The 22,313-nt window shown below is 35.3% G+C and overlaps 2 protein-coding genes across 3 annotated transcripts in view; one reads left to right on the top strand and one right to left on the bottom strand.

Moving 5' to 3' along the window:
* The window catches only part of LOC136025089 (ras-related and estrogen-regulated growth inhibitor-like), a 108,404-nt gene extending 94,462 nt beyond the window's left edge, over positions 1-13,942 (bottom strand). Inside the window, exon 1 of the mRNA XM_065700811.1 lies at positions 13,885-13,942. Within this exon, the coding sequence (XP_065556883.1) occupies positions 13,885-13,933 (49 nt within the window). The 5' untranslated portion in view covers positions 13,934-13,942. The remainder of the gene's footprint in view (positions 1-13,884) is intronic.
* The window catches only part of LOC136025087 (hypoxia up-regulated protein 1-like), a 101,202-nt gene that overhangs the window by 16,205 nt on the left and 62,684 nt on the right, over positions 1-22,313 (top strand). The window contains exons 1-2 of one of the 2 annotated variants that reach the window (XM_065700805.1): positions 14,304-14,466; positions 18,969-19,165. In XM_065700805.1, coding sequence (XP_065556877.1) covers positions 18,984-19,165 — 182 coding nt within the window. In that variant the 5' untranslated portion in view covers positions 14,304-14,466; positions 18,969-18,983. Of the gene's footprint in view, positions 1-14,303; positions 14,467-18,968; positions 19,166-22,313 lie in introns of those variants that run through there. The other variant, XM_065700804.1, reaches the window with a different exon arrangement.

The raw sequence follows: 22,313 nt of genomic DNA, 5'->3' as shown, positions 1-22,313 counted from the left end.
TTTTTTAAATAATGCTAGTAGCCTATATCCTGCTCTCCCTTCATGGAAATTTTCTTCTCCCATTACAAATTCTCTAAGGAAAGTTCCCCCAGCATATCCCCCTCTTCTCAACCCCTCCCCCAAACCAAAAAAATCCTCCTGAAAACGCCTGTATACTTCCCAATAACCATTACTATATGTAAGCACAGGTCAAAGTTTGTAACTTGTTGCCCCTCCCACGGGGACTGTGGGGGAGTAAGTCGTTCCCAAAGACATAGTTATAAGATTTTTCAACTACGCTGAATAAAATGGCTATCTCAGAATTTTGATCCGTTGACTTTGGGAAAATAATTAGCGTGGGAGGGGGCCTAGTTGCCCTCCAATTTTTTTGGTCACTTAAAAAGGGCACTAGAACTTTTCATTTCCGTTAGAATGAGCCCTCTTGCAACATTCTAGGACAACTGGGTCGATACGATCACCCCTGGGAAAAAGAAAAAAAAAACAAATAAACACGCATCCGTGATCTGCCTTCTGGCAAAAAAAAATGCAAAATTCCACATTTTTGTAGATAGGAGCTTGAAACTTCTACAGTAGGGTTCTCTGATACGCTGAATCTGATGGTATGATTTTCGTTAAGATTCTATGACTTTTAGGGGGCTTTTCCCCCCATTTTCTAAAATAACGCAAATTTTCTCAGGCTCGTAACTTTTGATGGGTAAGACTAAACTTGATGAAACTTATATATTTAAAACCAGCATTAAAATGCGATTCTTTTGATGTAGCTATTGGTATCAAAATTCCATTTTTTAGAGTTTTGGTTACTATTGAGCCGGGTCGCTCCTTACTATAGTTCGTTACCACGAACTGTTTGAAAGATTTTCGCAAGTGAGCTTGCTCGTCATTTTTCTCATTTTTCAGGAAAGCTCACCCTGGGAAACTTTTCTCCCCACGGAGAATTTTCACGGTAAAAAATCCCCCCAAGAATCAAGAAAAAGTAGTCAGTGAATGAAGAAAAAGTAGCGCAAATTAAGAAGTATTTTTAGGAAGTTGCTATCAGAAAAAAGAAGTAAGACCATATCAATTCACTTTGACAAGTCGTAGGGATTTTGGGATTATGTCGAATGCCTTCTCCATCGCTGGGACGAAAAAGAGCCCTCAGACACAGTAGTTGACATTTCTACCTCTGACGATATAATCAGTGTCAAAATCTTCCCTGGGGAAAATATTTTATACCTTCTAAAGACATTTCATAAATTTATGTTCCACACAGGAGCATGGCCCACTTAATTTCTCGCAAATAGTGTCTCAAATAATAATGAATCGAATTCATAGTTCTCTAAGCTAAAACATGTTCAGACTTTTGACTTTAGTTGACTATAGCTGAACTGCGGACAGCTTCAGGTGCTTTACCCTCTGCAGTCACAACTACTCTGATCGTTTTACCCTCGAAATCTAGTTGACCTTCGTAACCCCTTTAACTGAGTAGAGTGAATCACTTGGTAGAGTAGACTTACTTACTCATAAGCAAGTATGGTAAGACTTTTGCTTACGGATTTCGGAATTTTTGAGAAAGGTGTTCTTTAAATATCTAAAAAGAACCCCATCAAAGTTCATTTCAAAATTCTGCCTAACGAACTGACAATTGGCTTAATGACAGAGAAACGAAGTTTCAATGTTTGGGACTTGTCAAAACAACAGTCCAAGCTAGGATTGACTTAACTTTAGTCGAGTCACGTACAGTCAATTACCATAGTTCAGGGGTCAAACGGACTCCTAGTCATGCAAATGTAACTATTACAGAGGTGTTAACACGTATCGAGAACAAAAAGCAACATAACAAATATGATTAAAATTTGCTGCGAAACAGCTATTATGGTTAGCAACTATAGTTTGCGACTAATAAGAAAAAAACGTGATCATATTAGAAACGTATGCGTAAATAGTTACGTTTACTTGAATATTCAGTAGTGATAGTGAACATTCAAAATGAGGTGTATCTTTGTATTTGCTGTTATTCTGAGCATCTTCTACATTGACAAAGTCACAAGTGAAACTGTGGACACAACACAGCTGTATTGGATACCCTACCGTAAATGTGAAGAAAGGTCAGAAAGAAATGGGAAACAGCAACCCTATTTTACACTATCGTATCCCAGACATAACTCAATGCCATATCCATATTACCAAGCACCTCAGTTCCGATTTGTTACATCTTATTCCCCATTATGCACGACCACATACAACACCATTTACGTATTATCCATCGATCTCCCGACCAAACTATGTGCTTGCAACTCAACAGGACAAGGATGTTCCAATAGGTGACGCAGAAGGGTTGACAGACGACCCAGCCCGGAGAGGAAGGTTTCTGCTCATTATACCATTGACAATCAACAAAGGTTCACACTATTCACACCAACCAAACCATGAAAATATTCACTTAATTTAGGGCAAAGACCCTCATAAAGACCACAATAATGGACATACTAATTTATTTTGTATAATGATCTGTTGTATGCATCTTTTATTTATAAAATCTTTCAATTTGCTATAGGCTTTTCAGTTTTTATGGTACTTGGTATTAACCAAGTGACATATAGCAATCGCAAATTCTGTCGGTCTGTCGGTCCCGGTTTTGCTACTTTAGGCACTTCCAGGTAAGCTAGGACGATGAAATTTGGCAAGCGTATCAGGGACCGGACTAAATTAAATTAGAAATAGTCGTTTTCCCAATTTGACCATCTTGGGGGGAGTGGGGGGCCGGTTCATTCGGAAAAAAATAGAAAAAATGAAGTATTTTTAACTTATGAGCGGGTAATGGGATCTTAATGAAATTTGATGTTTGGAATGATATTGTGTCTCAGAGCTCTTATTTTAAATCCCGACCGGATCTGATGACATTTGGGGGAGTTGGAGGGGGGAAACCTAAAATCTTGGAAAACACTTAGAGTGGAGGGATCGGGATGAAACTTGATGGGAAAAATAAGCACAAGTCCCAGATACATGATTGACACAATCGGAACGGATCCGCTCTCTTTGGGGTAGCTAGGGGGGGGGGTAATTCTGAAAAATTAGAAAAAATGAAGTGTTTTTAACTTACGAACGGGTGATCGGATCTCAATGAAGTTTGATGTTTAGAAGGATATCGCGTCTTAGAGCTCTTATTTTAAATCCCGACCGGATCTGGTAACATTGGGGGGGATTTGGGAGGGGGAAACCTAAAACTTGGAAAACACTTAGAGTGAAGGGATCAGGATGAAACTTCGTGGCAAAAATAAATACAAGTCCTAGATACATGATTGACATAAACGGAACGGATCCGCTCTCTTTGGGGTAGTTGGGGGGGGGGGTTATTTCTGAAAAATTAGAAAAAATGAGGTATTTTTAACTTACGAACGGGTGATCGGATCTCAATTAAATTTGATATTTAGAAGGATATCGTGTCTCAAAGCTCATATTTTAAATCCCGACCGGATCTAGCGACATTGGGGGGGGGGGGGAGTTGGGAGGGGGGAACCTAAAACTTGGAAACACTTAGAGTGAAGGGATCAGGATGAAACTTCGTGGCAAAAATAAACACAAGTCCTAGATACATGATTGACATAAACGGAACGGATCCGCTCTCTTTGGGGTAGTTGGGGGGGGGGGGGTTATTTCTGAAAAATTAGAAAAAATGAGGTATTTTTAACTTACGAACGGGTAATTGGATCTCAATTAAATTTGATATTTAGAAGGATATCGTGTCTCAGAGCTCATATTTTAAACCCCGACCGGATCTGGTGACATTGGGGGGGGGGGGGGAGTTGGGAGGGGGGAACCTAAAATTTGGAAAATACTTAGAGTGGAGGGATCGGGATGAAACTTGGTGGGAAAGATAAGCACAAGTCCTAGATACATGATTGACATAACCGGAACGGATCTGCTCTCTTTGGGGTAGTTGGGGGAGGGGTTAATTCTGAAAAATTAGAAAAAATGAGGTATTTTTAACTTACGAACGGGTGATCGGATCTTAATGAAATTTGATATTTGTAAGGATATCGTGTCTCAAAGCTCTTATTTTAAATCCCGACCGGATCTGGTGACATTGGGGGAAGTTTGGGGTGGGGGAACCTAAAATCATGGAAAACGCTTAGATTGGAGGGATCGGGATGAAACTTGTTGGGAAAAATAAGCAGAAGTCTTACATACGTGATTTAAATAATTGGAACGGATCCGCTCTATTGGGGGGGGGGCTAATTCTGAAAAATAAGAAAAAATTACGTATTTTTAACCTACGAAGGAGTGATCGGATCTTCATGAAACTTCATATTTAGAAGATCCTCGTAACTCAGATATCTTATTTTAAATCTCAACCGGATCAAGCGTAATTGGGGGGAGGTAGTTGGGGTGACCGGAAATCTTAGAAAAATACTTAAAGCGGTGAGATCAGGATGAAACTGGATGGGAAGAATAGAAACCTGTCTAAGATACGTGACTGACATAACCGGACCGGATCTGCTCTCTGGTGGAATTGGGGGGGGGTAATTTTGAAAATTGAGGTATTTGTAACTTACGAAAGGGTGACCAGATCTTAATGAAATTTGATATTTAGAAGGATCTTGTGCTTTAAAGTTCTAATTTTAAACTCCGATCAGATCCTGTGACATTGGGGGGAGTTGGAGGGGGAAATCTTGGAAAAAAAATTGGAGCGGAGGAATCGGGATGAAGCTTGGTGGATAGAATAAACAAATGTCCTTGATCCGTGATTGACAGAATCGCGCTGGATTCACTCTCTTTGGAGGAGTTGGGGGGAGGGGTTCAGTGATTTGGCGAGTTTGGTGCTTCTGGACGTGCTAGGACGATGAAAATTGGTAGGCGTGTCAGGGAGCTGCACAATTTGACTTGATAAAGTCGTTTTCCCAGATTCGACCATCTGGGGGGCTAAAGGGAGAGAAAAATTAGAAAAATTAGCTATTTATAACTTACGAGTGGGTGATCGGATCTTAATGAATTTTGATATTTAGAAGGACATCGTGACTCAGAGCTCTTATTTCAAATCCTGACCGGCATTAAGCCTCTTATTTTCCTTTTTAAATCAATCTATTGATTCATACAATTTTGTTAGAGCTCATACCATATGATATCTTGGCTCTTAGCTCTTCTCGCCTCGTCACAAGTGCCATATGAGCTCTTAGCTCTTGTTATAACGTGTAATAGCGACAGGCTTTTTTAGTAGGTTTAATCATTGGCGTCATAGAGGGGCCGAAGTGAGCCGAAACTGGAACAGAGAAAGAAGTTTATCCGTGTCCTACCCTTCCCATCTGTTTAAGCATTAAGCTCTCCCCATCTATTTAAGCAGTCAATTAAAAAACTTTTCACAAATTAAGTTTTTCGAATAAAAGTAAAAAGCTCCATTAAGCCAAAAATAAAGTCAAATACTCTTCCAAGCGTAAAACTACCACTAATCCATGTCAATAAATAAATGAAACTCAAAACGAACAGAAACAATAATAAATAGCCGAGTCAAACTCAACGAGCGAAAATTAAAACGAGTAAAGGTAATTACCACCATGTCTTCTCAAGACCAGAACAGAATTTGCACCTCAATGAAAAAAAAACAAAACAAATTAACGTGGATTGTCAGTTTAACTTACATATACTGGTATTCATTCCTTTAAGTTTTAATATCTTTTATTTACTTAAGTAAAAAAAAGTGAAAAACATTTAAAACGTGCTTTGTTTTGAGTAAAACACAAAGTATATTTTTGTCTTGAGAAGGCATTGCGGTTATCAGCTCTACTCATGTTAATGTTTGCTTGTTTTGTGTTTGACTCAGCTATTTTTTACAGTTTCTGTTCGTTTTGAGTTTCATTTATTTTTGACAGTGATTTACGGTAGTTCTACGCTTGGAATTTTATTTGACTTTAAATCTCCTCATTTTCCGCTCAATGTTTTCTTTGTATTTTTTAGTTGAATTTTATATCTTCTCAAGCTGACCTGATAAATAAAACTTAATATCATTCTCAAATCATTCTCATTCTCAGAGGTTGACATGCACAATATCCCTGGAGACATAGTTGCTGGACCGTTCTACTATGTTGAACAAAATGGCTGTCTCAAAATTTTGACTGAATGTGTTTGGAAAATGAATGGGCTTGAGAGAAAGGGCTGCTTGCCCTTCAATGACTTTTTGCTCTTGAAGAGGGCAATAAAACTTTTGATTTTTAATCGAATTACCTCCTTTAAAATTTTCAGTGGTATTTCCAGCTATTATAGAGTAGTGCTGCCTATGATATTGCTTAAATGCCTTTTTGAAAACCTGCATGCATACATTTTTGTTCTTTAATTGAAAATTAAACCTTCCTTAAAAGTTTCACTTTAATACCCTTGGCATCATTACTTATTGTAGCTGTTCTGGTAGTATTAATAGTATACGCAAAGGGTCTTCTGGCTAGTTTAAAATCCCCCACAATTTACCCTTGAAGTTAATAATATAACTTAATAATATAAGTTGTTCTTGAGATATGGCTTTTATTACCTTTTCGAAAGTCCACATGCTCATAGTCTGTATTGATTTTGTTCAACATCCGCCTAAATATTCCTTAAAAGCTGCAAATTAATACCCTTAGCTTGTGTAGTAGCAATAGTTGTAGCAGCATTAGAAGCAGTATGTGCATAGCACCTTTGGTTTCTTAAACATCCCCTTCAAAACACGCTGAAAGTTTCTGTTTAATATCATCAGTTGTTCCTGTAGCATTTCTGATACATCCGCTTGACAACCTTCGTTGGCATAGTATGTTTTGTTTCAAGTCCATACAGTTTCTATCCATCCAGAATTTTTAGCCTTAATACCCTTAGTTTCAATAGCAGTAGTAGCAGTAGCAGTAGAATTAATAGTACTAGCCTTAGTGGCAGTAGTAGTAGTAGAAGTAGTAATAATAGTAATAGCAGTAGTAACATTTACTAGAGCAGTAGCATTAGGACGCAATTATTTTCTTTTGGTTAGTTCAACATCCCTCACAACAACCCCTTTTAGTTTCAAGTTCACACACCAAACTGCTCTTAAGATATTGCTGTTACACCCTCTTCACAACTTGCATACAGACGGCGTGTTGTGATTCAGCTCACCGCTCCTCCTCAAAATTCCTTGAAAACTTAACCTTCATACCCTTCATAGTTGTAATAGCAGTCACAGTAGTAGTATTGACATTAATAGAAACAGTTTTAATAGTAATAACGGTATTACTGCTAGCAGTAATAGTATTACCATATTGCCTTTTGGTCAGTAGAACGCCCTTCTCATTAATTCCTAGAAGTTTCAAATTAATGCAATTAGCCACTGATTTGACATTGCTGGTATGTCCTTTTGATCAGGTTATTAACAAGACTTATCAGCGATATCTCGTTAACGGCTTATTGTATTAAGTTGAACCTATCAGAAGTAAAAAAAAACTACATGGCATAATTCATAAGCAAGTTTTTCATTTGCCCGCACAATATTGGGGTATTAATTCGGTTTACAAAAAAAACAGAAAGTAGAAAGTCATAATTCAATGTATAGTATTTTTTCGAAGATTTAAGTCAAACAGTTCGTGGTAACGAACTGTAGTAAGGAGCGATCCGGCTCAATAGTAACCAAAACTCTAAAAAATTGAATTTTGATATCAATAGCTACATCAAAAGAATCGCATTTTAATGCTGATTTTAAATATATAGGTTTCTTCAAGTTTAGTCTTACCCATCAAAAGTTACGAGCCTGAGAAAATTTGCCTTATTTAGGAAAATAGGGGGAAACACCCCCTAAAAGTCTTTGGATCTTAAAGAAAATGACACCATTAGATTCAGCGTATCAGAGAACCCTATTGTAGAAGTTTCAAGCTCCTATCTACAAAAATGTGGAATTTTGTATTTTTTGCCAGAAGACAAATCACGGGTGCGTGTTTATTTGTTTGTTTGTTTTTTTTTTGTTTTTTTTCCCCCAGGGGTCATCGTATCGACCAAGTGGTCCTAGAATGTCGCAAGAGGGCTCATTCTAACGGAAATGAAAAGTTCTAGTGCCCTTTTCAAGTGACCAAAAAAATTGGAGGGCATCTAGGCCCCCTCCCACGCTCATTTTTTTCCCAAAGTCGACGGATCAAAATTTTGAGATAGCCATTTTGTTCAGCATAGTCGAAAACCACAATAACTATGTCTTTGGGGATGCCTTACTCCCCCACAGTCCCTTGGGGAGGGGCTGCAAGTTACAAACTTCGACCAGTGTTCACATATAATAATGGTTATTGGGAAGTGTACAGACGTTTTCAGGGGGATTTTTTTGGTTTTGGGGGTAGGGTTGAGGGGAGGGGGCTATGTGGGAGGATCTTTCCTTGGAGAAATATGTCATGGGGGAAGAAAAATTCAATGAAAAGGGTGCAGGGCGCAGGACGAATCTGGTCACGTTAGAAAAAACGTCAAATTCAGAGCTTAATATACAATGCTGGGTGTTTGGAGCCTTTCTATTATGGATTATAATTTGAAAATAACACAACTATACGAGCGATAAAACATATATACCACAACCATAACTCAACTAACGAAAGAACTGCTAAGAGATAACACAACTATAAAGCGAAAACAGGTGAAAACTAACGGGAAAATAAACGAACTAAGAGGTGGAGGGGGCCCAGAGAAAAAATATAATCCTTTTCCAATTTTAAGCCTAACTACCGCAAAGGAGTAGTAATGTCAGAAGCCCCGAAATACCGAATTATTTTCTTTTTCCTATAAGACCGGGGTAAATGAAACAGAAACTTACAATAGCGGAAATATAATATAATATAGCCAGATCTTGTCTTTTTTTCAGGATAGGTGAAATACCAGATAGGAAAAGTATTGAATGGTCGCAAAAACTAGTGTATAGCAATGCAAGCGCTTTTCGATAACAATGACCACGATTAGCTACTATTTTACCATAACCCGCTTTAAGTTTTCTTTAATATGCCGTACAATATTGATCCTAAAAGCTAGTAGATTCCAATAAATATGAATGTTTGACCGCCGCAAATCAGAGACACAATGGACGGAGAAGTGAGAACGCGGATTTCAAATGGGCATAGACTTTGCATTAAAGACTAGGTACTCACACTTATCAATATTCAATGACAGACCAACAGTTTTGAAATGTTTTGAAATAGATGATACGGAATTCGAGAGGCTATATCTAGAAGTATATCATCCGCATATGCAATACAAGTGACATTTACCAAATTACATAAAAGAAAGGGCATAATTTTGTATAACACAATGCGGATACAAATACTGAAAAGATACGGTGAAAGAACACCACCTTGACGCACTTCCAAGCGGGTTGGAATATTCCCATAACAATTAGAGTGAAACTTAACCGAATATGGGAATCAAACAGTTCGTGGTAACCGAACTGTAGTAAGGAGCGACCCGGCTCGATAGTAAACAAAACTCTAAAAAACGGAATTTCGATGCTAAAAGATAAATCAAAAGAATCGGATTTTTATGCTGATTTTAAATATATACGTTTCATCAAATTTAGTCTCTGTCATCAAAAGTTACGAGCCTGAGAAAATTTGGCTTATTTTGGAAAATAGGGGGTAACACCCCCTAAAAGTCATAGGATCTTAACGAAAATCGCACCATCGCATTCAGCGTATCATAAAACCCTACTGAAAAAATTTCAAGGTCCAATCTACAAAAATGTGGAATTTCGTATTTTTTGCCAGAAGACAAATCACGGGTGCGTGTTTATTTGTTTTTTTTTCCCAGGGGTCATCGTATCGACCAAGTGGTCCTAGAGTGTTGCAAGAGGGCTCATTCTAACGGAAATAAAAAGTTCTAGTGCCCTTTTTAAGTGACCAAGAAAATTGGAGGGCAGCTAGGCCCCCTCCCACGCTCATTTTTTCCCCAAAGTCAACGGATCAAAATTTTGAGATAGCCATTTTGTTCCGCATAGTCGAAAACCACAATAACTATGTCTTTGGGGATGACTTACCTCCCACAGTCCCTGGGAGAGGGGCTGCAAGTTACAAACTTTGACCAATGTTTACATACAGTAATAGTTACTGGGAAGTGTACCGACGTTATCAAGGGGATTTTTTTGGTTTGGGTGTGGGGTTCAGGGGAGGGGGCTATAAGGGAGGATCTTTCCTTGGAGGAATATTTCATGGGGGAAGATAAATTCAATGAAAAGGGCGCAGGACTGTCTATCATTACTATAAAAAAAACAATGAAAATATAAACATGAAAAATTTTTTTCAATTGAAAGTAAGGAGAAGCATTAAAACGTAAAACAAACAGAGACTATTACGCATATGAGGGGTTCTAAAAATACTTTAGCATAAAGAGCGAGGTATTTAGGAGGAGATAAATACTTCGCTCTTTATGCTAAAAATTTTTTAAGTAATTTCAACTATTTATTCTACGGCCTTTCTGATTCAGGGGTCATTCTTAAAGAATTGGGACAAAACAAGATTTAGTGTGAAGAGTAAGGTATTAACGAGGGGACCAACCCTCTCATATATATAATCAAAAATATAAGAATATAAAAGTTTGTTACGTAAGTTAATTCTTAAGTTACGTATTTTGTTTACTAATAAAAACGTTCGTTAAAATTAAAAGATCTAGTTGCCTTTTTAAGTAACCGAAAAATTGGAGGGCAACTAGGCCTCCTTCCCCACCCCTTATTTCTCAAAATCGTCTGATCAAAACTAAGAGAAAGCCATTTAGCCAAAAAAAGAATTAATATGCAAATTTCATTTTAATAATTTATGTACGGAGAGCCAAAATCAGACATGCATTAATTCAAAAACTTTCAGAAATTAAATAAAAAAAACAAGTTTTTTGAAATGAAAGTAAGGAGCGACATTAAAACTTAAAACGAACAGAAATTACTCCGTATATGAAAGGGGCTTTTCCTCCTCGACACCCCGCTCCTTGTGCTAAAGTTTGATTCTTTCTCGCAACTCTACTTTTTAAAACAATAAAAAACTTTAGCGTAAGGAGCGGGGTGTCGAGGAGGAAAAGCCCCTTTCATATGTGGATTAATTTCTGTTCGTTTTAAGTTTTAATGTCGCTCCTTACTTTCATTTCAAAAAACTTTTTTTTTATTTAATTACAATATAAAGTGAAGACTAGTTGAAAGTCTAGAAACTATAACACTATTTTTTAGGGAGACTACAGTCCTCTATCCCTCTCCTTGTGACAGACAATTTTTTACTTCTTAGATTTATCCCAAATCTTTAAACATTTGTTCTACTAGGGACTACATAGGATGAAAATTAAAAGGCTATGAGTGGCAAGTTTCTTCATTTACAAGGCAATTTCAGTGTGGTCTTATTTGAAGGTCTTTGTTTTGCGCGAATTTGTTTTTTAAAAAAGAAAGAAATTTGTTATATAAACTGAAATACAAATAGTGTATGCACCCTTCCTTCCGTTGCCCCTGTTGCTTTGTTTGTCTGTTCAATTCTTTTTAATTCATCTAAACAACTACTAAGAAAAGTATATGAGAATTCAGATCTAAGCCCCAAAAAGAACACAAACCCATAATCTATAAACAGTGGCGTCGTTTGGGGGTGGGCAAGGGGAAGGCACTTATCCCTCAGTGATTTGTGGAAACAATTATTAGGACAACACCTTTATTTGTTATTTTTTATTTAAAAAATAAAAAAAACAGCCCAAAGTATACTTTTTGGGTGTCATTTGACATTTTATGATTGCCTTATTAAGTCAAATTTATAAAAAGCAGTTAAATATAAAAAAAGTTTATGAATGAGCCCATAATTAGCTCTCTATGATGTTCATATGTCTGGACAAACCTTTCAATTCAAAAATTGTCACCCAAATTGCGCTTTTAGTGTACCATATGGCACTTTACAACGGCCTTATCGAGTTTAATATAGAAAAATAGATAAGATATAAAGATTTTAATTAATATAAAAAAATGATAAGATATAAGATTCAACTTTTATAAATCCTTAAACAGCTCTATAATGTTCCAGTGTCTCAATAGCAACAAAGAAAATTAAGAGAGATATGTCACTGCTGCCCACAAGAAAAAAGGTTTTTTTTGTTCAATGAGGGAAGGGGGGGGGGTAATTTCCCTATATAAGGCTTCAACAATTCCAATGTGAAGGGTATGCTTTCTGAGATATTATTTCAAATCACATACAAATGAATGACGCGATGCACGGGCTTCTGGAATAGTATGAAGCTCAACTGCCTGATTTAGTCTCCTACGACGGGAGCGGGATTTGAAGGAAGTGGAAAGGGGATATGCCTTTTAATATTGACGGTAAAGCTGACAAAACAGCCAAGCTTATAAATTTCACCATCACCCACCCGAAAGCTTGTTTATAGTGCACTGCTGTTGTCTGCGGCAACTTATTGCTGACAGGCTTAGTAAAAAGTTCAGTCCACTACTGAATTTATGTTCGTTTGATGCGTGTTCATTGTTTATTAATGTATTTTGTAGTTTTTTTATTTTTATTTTAACTGAGTAGCATCTTTTCTGAATACTATCTTTTCTTCGTTATCGCCTGAAGATTAATGTCCTATTGAAGACTTAGGAAAATAACTCTTTGTTTTTTAACCGCTTGATACATCCCCCCCCCCATCAGGTGAAGAGCACATGCACATGTGGTCCCAGGATCGGGACAGTTGGGCTGCTATAAATTATGTAAATTATTAACTCAGAATAAGCACGACAATGTTCTTTGGCTGAGAACCAGCTTTAAAAAAGTAACAAAAAGTGGAAAAACAAGAAGAAGGTATTGAAAAGAGATTTTATTCTCATCTACGTCTTCTTATAGCAACACAATAGCAAAAAGTGAAGACAATATTAACAGTGAAAACAGCTCAACTTTGACCAAATTATTTAACAAACTTGATCCAATAAAAGGTCCAATCTCAGTTTTGTCGCATGTTTGTGATGGGCGCTTTCAACAAAGTGATTTGATTTCCCTTAGACTAACGGGCGAAAATTTGGAACAAAATCTTAAAAATTTTTAGACATCTTAAAACACATTTAGTGTTGGAAGTCTTTCGCAAGATTTCCAACACCCCTTTCCCTACAAGTGGCTTTAGAGGGGGGGGGTAAGGGGATTTGCCCCGAATACAGAAATTTTAGGGGCGTAAATCTGAATTAAATATTCCAAAATTTAAAATCATTGTAGTTTTTGACATTTTATCTCTATTAATTTAAAGTAGAGATCACAGTTGGCAGTAAGTTATTCACTTAATATAATACTTATATAATAATTCGTAATAAATACTGTAAGTATAAGCAAATTAAAGAATAGCCCTTGGCCATTGACTATCCGAACGTTGACCCCTTCTTGCCCCACCAATAAAAATGCTGGAGCTACAACCCTTAGTATAAATCAAAGTCTAAGGTCTTTGAAAGGTTTATACTAAAAAATTAGTTAAGTGATATTTATATATTTTTGACTACTAGATCCTTTTGGCTGTTTAAAAAAGTGTACATTGACCATCCAGCAAAAATTCCTTAAGATATCTGAGTCTGAATTGCGACCAACACTTATAACTTTCAGTCGTGTTGATTCCGCTACAGTTTTTTCTTTGAGAGTTATTTTTTTCACATTAAGTAAATATTTTTGAAATCATGGTCTTCCAAGCATTTTGTATATTTACTTTAGTTTTTTCCTGTGCTTTTGCATGGTAACCAAACCAAGCCCTCTTTTAGAACGTTTCTTTACCATGTTTCACAAAGTACTTCTAGAAAACTGTCTAGGCCAAGTTCTTCATTAATTGCTTGGTATTCTCGTCTTTCAAAATCTTTAACCGTAACATAATTTGACAGACCACTCCTATTTGCAAAATGTATTGAGATATTCACTTGCAGCGTCAATTTAGTCAAGTTCAAACGCTGATCATTTATTACCTAAAGGATTATTATACCTCTATTCAAATATTCAACCGTTGAGGAGTTTCCGATATAATAAATCATAGCAGAAAAAAAAAATTATGAAAACGCATTTTTGAAGCTGATTAGAAAAAAAACCTTAAAAGTGAAGTTTTTGTTTTCAAAAATTTCTACAAGTCTATGTTAAAATCATCAAACTTGAATGCACCATTTTCTTAGACAAGTAGAAATAGAATTTACATGAAAAACTTAATTCAGAAAGCCCAATAAAAAAAAAGAAAAAAAAGGAGCAACCACAGATTATAGCGCTAGATCGCGGCAATAGGTTAAAACCAAAATCAATTCCCTTATATACAGTGGTTGCCAGACATGCTAAAAATATTTAACATAGAAGAGATAGCCATGAGCTTTTCTATACCGTTCCTCCTTAATATTTAGGGATTCTATTTTGAAGTTTATCCGTTTTCATTAGTTTTTTACACTCCATCCAATAGAATAGGCTCCTGTCACCGAAACTGATGTTCGATTAATCTGATGCCTTTCTGATGCTTATTTTGCAAAACTGATTTTTTTTCTAATCATATAATTGTCTGATTTTCTATTGCCTTATTGAATTTGTGAGTTTTGGCCTTACTAATTTATGGTAGTCTAGCTTAGGATCTAGGCTAATGCCTTATTTTCAAAAACAATTTTAGCTTGCTTAACAAGGGAAGTTTCCATTACGAAAAGTATATGATATCAGTTTAGTGGTTGACCACTTCTAACAGACATAATAATAAGTTAAATGTAGGCTAATATCATTAGGCTCCTTATTTTATCCTCTTTCCAAACATCATGGATTCATTTCTGACAATGTAGCCTACCTTCTCCTGTTATGCTTGCTTATATAGTCTCAACAATATATTCTATCAGTTTTGCATACCCACTCTCAAGAGAGAAACATTAGGCCTTTAAAATTCAGGAAAATAGGGCTAGGCCTAAATAAAACTATGATAATATTTAGCCTAGTTATTTATTTCATAAATGCCAACCATTAAATTTTACCCTACATAAAATGTGCACATAGGCTATATATGGTAAAATTTTAGATTAGCTACTTTTTGCTATCTTGGGAAGGGCTTAGGTTAGGGAAATAAAACTTTCAGGGATGGACCTACAGACTAAAGTATGTCATGGGAAGGTATTTTGAAGTACCCACCTCCCTTTCAAAGGTACTGACCTTACATGACTATTCAAAAATCTTGGTAACCTATTACAAAAGTGAAACCTGGTAAAATTCTAGTTAATTTACTTCTTGCTATCTTGGAAAGGGTTTAGGTTAGGAAAATGAAACTTTCAGGGATGGGTCTACAGGCTAAAGTATGTCCTGGGAAGGTATTTCAAAGTACCCACCTCCATTCCTTTTCCATCTAGAGGGCCCTGAAATTTGCCTACATGACAGGTATACCTATTGAAATTTTGACAAAAACAACATTTTACCTTAATTTTCAGTTACTAGTTGCTTTTTCTGTGCCTTTAGTTCTGAAAAATGCAATTCCTGTTATTTGAGTAGAATTTTGAGCCATATCAATGTTTTCTTTCAAAATTTAAGAAATGAATTTGTACTTTAAAATCTTATAAAATAGTATTGATCAAAGTTATGAAGCTGAAAACAATTTTGTTGTACTTCAATTAAGCAGAAGATCTATTTTGCAAGGTTTTATAACCTAGCAAGGTTTTATAACACTTTTATAACACACATATTTTTAAAGGTCATCCAAAGGTCAGGGCCCTCTAGAGGTAGAAGGAGTGGAGGTGGGTACTTTGAAATACCTTCCCATAACATACTTTAGCCTGTAGACCCATCCCTAAAAGTTTCATTTTCCTAACCTAAAACCTTTCCAAGATAGCAAGAAGTCAATTAACTAGAATTTTACCATAGATCTTCTGCTTAAATGAAGCACAAGAAAGCTAGGCTATTTTCAGCTTCACAGCTTGGTAAATATATGATTGTCCATATTATTGACTTGCCAATCAAGTGAACATACCAGTTGATGCCTTTTTATGCTCTTTACTCTTTTTATTTTGCTCTTTTGTGGAAAACAAGCAATAACTCATACTTTAATTGAAAATTTGTCATTTTAAAAGCTCAAAAAGTGCTTACATTTGAATTTGTAGTAGTAGCAATTATTATATTTGTAAAGAACATAAAAAAAGGCATCAAGTGGTATGTTCACTTTATTGGTAAGTCAGTTATATGGTCTGTCATAATTTTTTTGAAAATCCATCATTTTTAAGAGCTCAAAAAGTGCTCAAATTTGAATTTATGGTAGAAGCAATTATTGTATTTGTAAAGAACATGAAAAAGGCATTGAGTGGTATATTCACTTTATTGGTATGCCAGTTATATAAACTGTCATAATTTTATCCAAGTAGGTATATACCTGTCAATTAGACAGATTTCTAAGACTTAAAAATAAGGAGAGGGCTTATAAAATAGCTTTGTAATGCCCCCCCAGAGTATGTTTTTGGCCCTTGGTTCATTGTTGAAAGTTTCATTTTCCTAACCAAACCCCTATCCAAGATAGCCAAAAGTAGCTAAACTAGAATTTTACCCATATATACCATTAAAGGTATCAGTTTAGTAGGTCTGCTTCACTTAAAGAAACATAAAAAAATAATTCCTAGACTACTTCATAATATGCCTATAAAATATGGTCAACAGATTTTCTATGTGCAAATCACTTTCACTGCCCATACCTCCCTAATGTGCAAATATATAGGCCTACCCTAATTTGTGTATGTTCAATGCATCTTGGTTAGTTTTATTATCTTTGACTGGTTTTAATATTGCAAAAAAAGACTATGAATACACATGAATTTCCACTTGAATATCCACAATTCTGGTAGTGTTTCTAATTTATACCATGTAATTTGCTTTTCACATCTTGAAATTTCTTCCATTCATGTGCATATTGATGAGAGTAATATTGATCACTTACCAATTCCTTCTTTCTATTGACTACATGTGAAAATTTTGCATGCCTTAGAAAACAAAGAACTAAATAGTGTCAGCAAAGTAATTGGGATCAAGCAAATGTTCCCTTATATATTTTATCTCTCAGCATGTCACTGAGCCATCTTTGCATGTTGTACTATTTAGGCTGACTCCAATTTTGGGAGTTACCAGTTTGAATACTAAGTCTAAGGTTAATTCATATTATGCCCAAATTCTTTCTGCTATGAAAAAATCACAGCTTTTATCTGTACCTCAAGAAAATGTGAACCTGTCACTGTACTTTGTGTAGTAATGTTAATTTAAAATTGGTTAAAAAGAAGGCTTAGTTGTGGCTCAGAGTATGGTTTGAATTTGATTAGCCAAAATCTGCCACAGCACGTGGTATTGAAAAATGATACTAAGTATGTAACATAACAAATATTTACATGTGGTGCACTAGAAGGGTCTGGATTTTCCTTGCAGTCAGAGCTGTTCCTAAGGGGGAAACCAGAGTAGTTGCCCCAGGCACTGTGGCTAGGAGGGTAGCACAATGGGGAAATTGCCCACTTTTATTTGACTTTTTTGCTTATATTGCATTGGGAGGTGGCACTGTAATTAATTTTGCCCCAAGTTCCATCAACCCTAGGAACAGCTCTGCTCATAGTCAACATGATTGGCAAAATGTGATAAATTTTTTGAATTTATATAATATGTCTTGCAATAATCTGGCTGATTTGTCTAGTGAGCCTATGTGGGTTTCTCACTTTACTTCTATTTTTATACATCTGGATAAAAGGTTTGTTTCTGCTGACACTGTGCATAATGCCATTCTTCAGTTGAAATCAAATACCATTGTTTTAGATAGGATTAGTAAATGTCATTTATGTGTTAACTATAGTCCACTATTATGTCATTTGCAGTTGCTTCTTCAAATGTCACTTAATGCTCTGTAGTCCTGGATAGCTTCTCCTGTAGCATTGTCAGTTGTAATTTTAAGCAGGACAAGGACCCATTTTCTTGTTCTTCATATCATCCTATAACTGTTTCTTGTAATTTTAGCAAAGGTCTTAAATAACCTGTGCTTAAGTAGCCATACTCCTGTGTGTAGTAACTCTGTTTGACTTGAATATTCAATTTAATTTTACTTGTTAAGATTTATTTATTCATCTTTTTCAGTATCTGTTATTTTTATATTTGATATGATCATTTATTTTGGGTTTCATTTATTCTTTAACAGTAATTTCTGATCATTTTGAGTTGGAATTATTAAAGGACTTTATTTCTGCTAGTCTTCAGTTTCATATGGCTCTTGACCTTCCTTTGAAAAATTTCTTTTTTAGGTTTTTTTAAGTTAAAAGAAATAAGCATTTTAGACTTTTAAAGAACAATTTTATACTGTTTCCTTCTGAAGAGGAGTAATTTATAAACTAGGACCAAAAAAGAGCTGTCCTATTGAAAATTCATTGAATATACATGATTGGAGCTATATATTTGCACATTAGGGGAGAGGGGTAAAGTTTAATGGCCCTTATTCATGAATAGTATAAATAATCATTTTAAAAATCTTTCAAGTAGTTTTCAGAACTTTGTAGTTTTTCCTTCTAGAGAGTAAGAATGCTAAACTGATACCTAATGTATTTCTGTTAATTGAATTTTGTACTATGTCATGGGTTCTTTGTTAAAACAGGTTTCTTCATTTTAGACTGATGATGTCTTGTTTTCCCCAATATTAAATAAAAATATTATTTAAAATATGATAGTAATGGAAGGAACATGATCATCTAATTAATAGAAACATTCTGCATATTGTACAGTAGAATTTCATTGTTTTAGTGTTTTCTTTTGCATTGTCAGAAAAGCAACCATTATATTTGGAAAGAGCATAAAATATGGAATCTAATGGTAGGCTACTATTATTGTTTTTAGCATGTTAATCTTTAATTTAAGTGTTGAAGAGGTACTATTGAAGATTTCTTTACACATGAATCCCAGTTAAGACTGAAATTGTTGTGCTATGAAACAAATCATGAAGGAACATGATTTTTAAGGAATACTCTTAAAGTAATGGAGCCAACTTCTAATGTACTCCATTTTAGAAACATGAGTTGACAATTGATTTATTAAGTTTTGTTTCTATTTCAGAAAATATTGAGAGAAATGAGGATATATTGGTGTTTAATCTTGCTAGCCTTTATCTATAGCTTTGGGACTGCTGCTGTAATCTCAATAGATCTTGGTACAGAATGGATGAAGATTGGAATAGTCTCTCCAGGGATGCCACTAGAAGTTGCTCTTAACAAAGAATCAAAACGGAAGACACCAGTGGCCATTGCTTTTAGGTAATTCTTTTATTGCTAAGGCTGTTCATTTTCTATATCAATTGAAAACAAGGATATGACATTAAACATGCCAGTTCTAGTTTATTGTTAGCATTGGAAACAGATGTCAGCAATAACTCAACTCTGATGTGAGATGACTTTGCCATATTATTAAGTAACTGTTTGCTTTTTTTGAAAGATTCTCTTGCCTTGGATACCTCAAATTGCGCTTCTATGAAACAGTTTCCATGGGATTCTGTTGAGATCCCATGGTCAATTCTCCTGGTACTCTTCTTGATATTCTAGATAGTAGGCTCTTGCACACCTATATAAAGTATTATCACAGCTTCCTATATCAGTCTGATTTGATTCTAGTCTTGAACTTGTTGATGGTGTCTGCAGTTGCTGTACACTCAAATAGGTTATTCCAAATTGGAATGGCTTTTGGGATGTAGAAATGGTACCATAACCTTTTGGAGTAGGTATTTTATTGTAATTTGAAGGAATTACCATGCTTTGAACTCGCCTTTGATTGTTAAAAGCAGGATTTGAAGGCTATTGACTGCAATAATTTATAAGTGAATATTGCTTGCCCTTTTGTTTTGGAAACGTTGTACTTCTGTCAGATTTTAGATGGTATTGAGGAGTTTATTGAGACATCTATTCAGTTTTTCAGCAGAGGTTTGGTCGTCAATGAAATGTAGAAATGCTTTAATCGTTCTAGTTGCTGTGTTCCAAGGCTGTAACCATTGAATTCACAAAAAGAGAGAAAAAACTTATGTTTATGGAAGTAAATGTATTGATCTAAGAATTAGCACAAGTTTGTAATGTAGTTGCAGCCTTAATAACAGAAATCCTTAAGGCTCTCATACAATTTTTTTATATACAGACAAGGATTGATAATGAAGATCTTGGGTTGAGTGACCATTGCTGGATTTCAGAGAAGTTACAATAAATTAAATTTTGTGCTTGCTGTAACTCAAATCTGGAATTTAGCTTAGTTTTATTATGAATGGGTCTGGCTAAATCCCTGGTTTGAGCTATATCTTGGTCTTAGTAAATATCTGCATTTGTTAAATGTAATTTGAATAGGCTTTTTGCTTCAAGATAAAGTAAATAAAAGAATACCTGGTACGTGATGCTTTAACATTGCTCAAATTGCAGACATTATAGCACCATCCAGTTAAAAAAAAGAAAATAAAAAAAGAGACTGTATCCCCTACATCACAAAGCAATAAAATTTAATAAAATAGATACCAGCTTAGACTTTGCTCAGAAATGTTAAGAAGCATTTTTTTTTTCTTCTGTTTTTTCTTTTATTGTCCTCACTGGGAGCCCAAGTTAAAATTGGTATCAAATTTTATCAATTTTACCAAGCTATCAATTTTTCAGAGTAGTTGCCATGAGTTATCATAATACAAGGGGAAGTTCACACTTTACGACCTATAGAAGGGGATGTAGGATGCTTGAGGCTTTGCCCAGAGACAGGATTTTTTTTCTGCAATTTTGTCCTGTTTTTGATGCACTTGCATTATGGGAAATGCACATATTGCATATCATCAGTATTTTATTTTATTTTTTTAATGAAAGGAAATAGTGACTATAAGCTGGAACAAAAGTAAACATATATATATAAGGGGGCTGTTGGCTTTTCAGTCCTCACTTTTTGCACTGAAGTTGATTTTTATACAATGTTTCAAGAAAATATGCTTTGAAAGAGTAATGTTATAAAAACCTAATGTTTTTGTAGGTAGCCCCCTCATCTTTAAGATGGTTTCCGCTGGTTTTAAGTTTTAGCATTGCTGTTTGCATTCCTTAAAAAGAATATGTTTTTTTTTTTTTTTTTAGCCTCTCTATTGATTATCTTATTGTGAAAATTGTATTTGTCATCCAAAAATTACTCCAGTTGGAGAAAAAATCACTAATAACAAAAGCCTTCTGAATTTTGCCTTTTTTTCAGGAATCTTTCTGAAATGTTTCTGTTGGAGTTTTTTGTGCTTTATTTATTCCAAATTTCGCTTTTTTGTGTTTTAAAAGCAAAATAACATTTAAAGATTATAATTAGTTGAAAAAGTCCAACCAGGTAACCAATAAAAAACAAAAGACAGAAACTATCACTTGGGTGAGAAAAAACAACTTAAACTAGTTACTTATTTTTGCCATCTTTTAGAAATGGTGAGCGAACATTTGGAGAGGATGCTTTGACTGTAGGTGTCAGATTCCCAAAGAATTGCTATACACACCTAACTGATCTACTTGGAAAGACTGTTGATCATCCTTCAGTTAAGCGCTATCAGGTTAGTTTGCTTTCTTCTGTCAAGCTCAGCGTGTTGTGAACCTTAAATGACAGAGTAAATAATAAGTATCAACAAGTTAAGCTCCTTTTCTCTCGGGAAATTAAATGTTCTGAATTAAAATAAAATTTGTGGACTATGATGAAAAAGTTGAGAGTTATGGCTAATTGGAGAAAAATTCAAGACAGATAGTCTCACTGAGAGGGAAAGCTGGCATAAGGCTTTTTCAGAATTGTATAAAAATCATGTCATTTCATTTGTTGATAGATAGTCTGTCATCCATCCATTCTAGGGCAGAACTAAGGTAGATAGGCAGGGAATAAAGGTAATTCAAATATTTTGAGTTGTATGAGCCATTTGAAGGCCTCTCAAATGGCTCATAAAACTAAGGCTTAAAATTCATAAAAATGGCTCATAGGTGTCTTTTTTTATGGCACTTGGTATCTACCAAGTGACATCGCAAGTTCTGTCAGTCTGTCGGTTGGTCTGGCTGTCCTGGTTTTGCTAGTTTAGGCACTTCCAGATAAGCTAGAACGATGAAAGTTGGCATGCGTATCAGGGACCAGACCATATTAAATTAGAAAAAGTCATTTCCCCAATTCGACCATCTGGAGGGAGTGGGAGACGGTTAATTCGGAAAAATTAGAAAAAATGAGTATTTTACGAACGGTTGATCGGATTTTGATGCAATTTGATATTTAAAAGGATAGCGTTTCTCAGAGTCTTATTTTAAATCCCGACCGGATCCGGTGACATTAGGGGGAGTTGGAGGAAGGAACCTAAAATCTTGGAAAACGCTTAGAGTTGAGGGATTGGGATGAAACTTGGTGGGGAAAATAAGCAAAAGTCCTAAATACGTGATTGACATAACCGGA

This window comes from Artemia franciscana, chromosome 3 (assembly GCF_032884065.1).
Source record: "Artemia franciscana chromosome 3, ASM3288406v1, whole genome shotgun sequence".
In the NCBI taxonomy this organism is placed as follows: Eukaryota; Metazoa; Arthropoda; class Branchiopoda; order Anostraca; family Artemiidae; genus Artemia; species Artemia franciscana.
The sequence above is the reverse complement of the archived record's forward strand: the minus strand, read 5'-3'. Positions and strand labels throughout refer to the sequence as shown.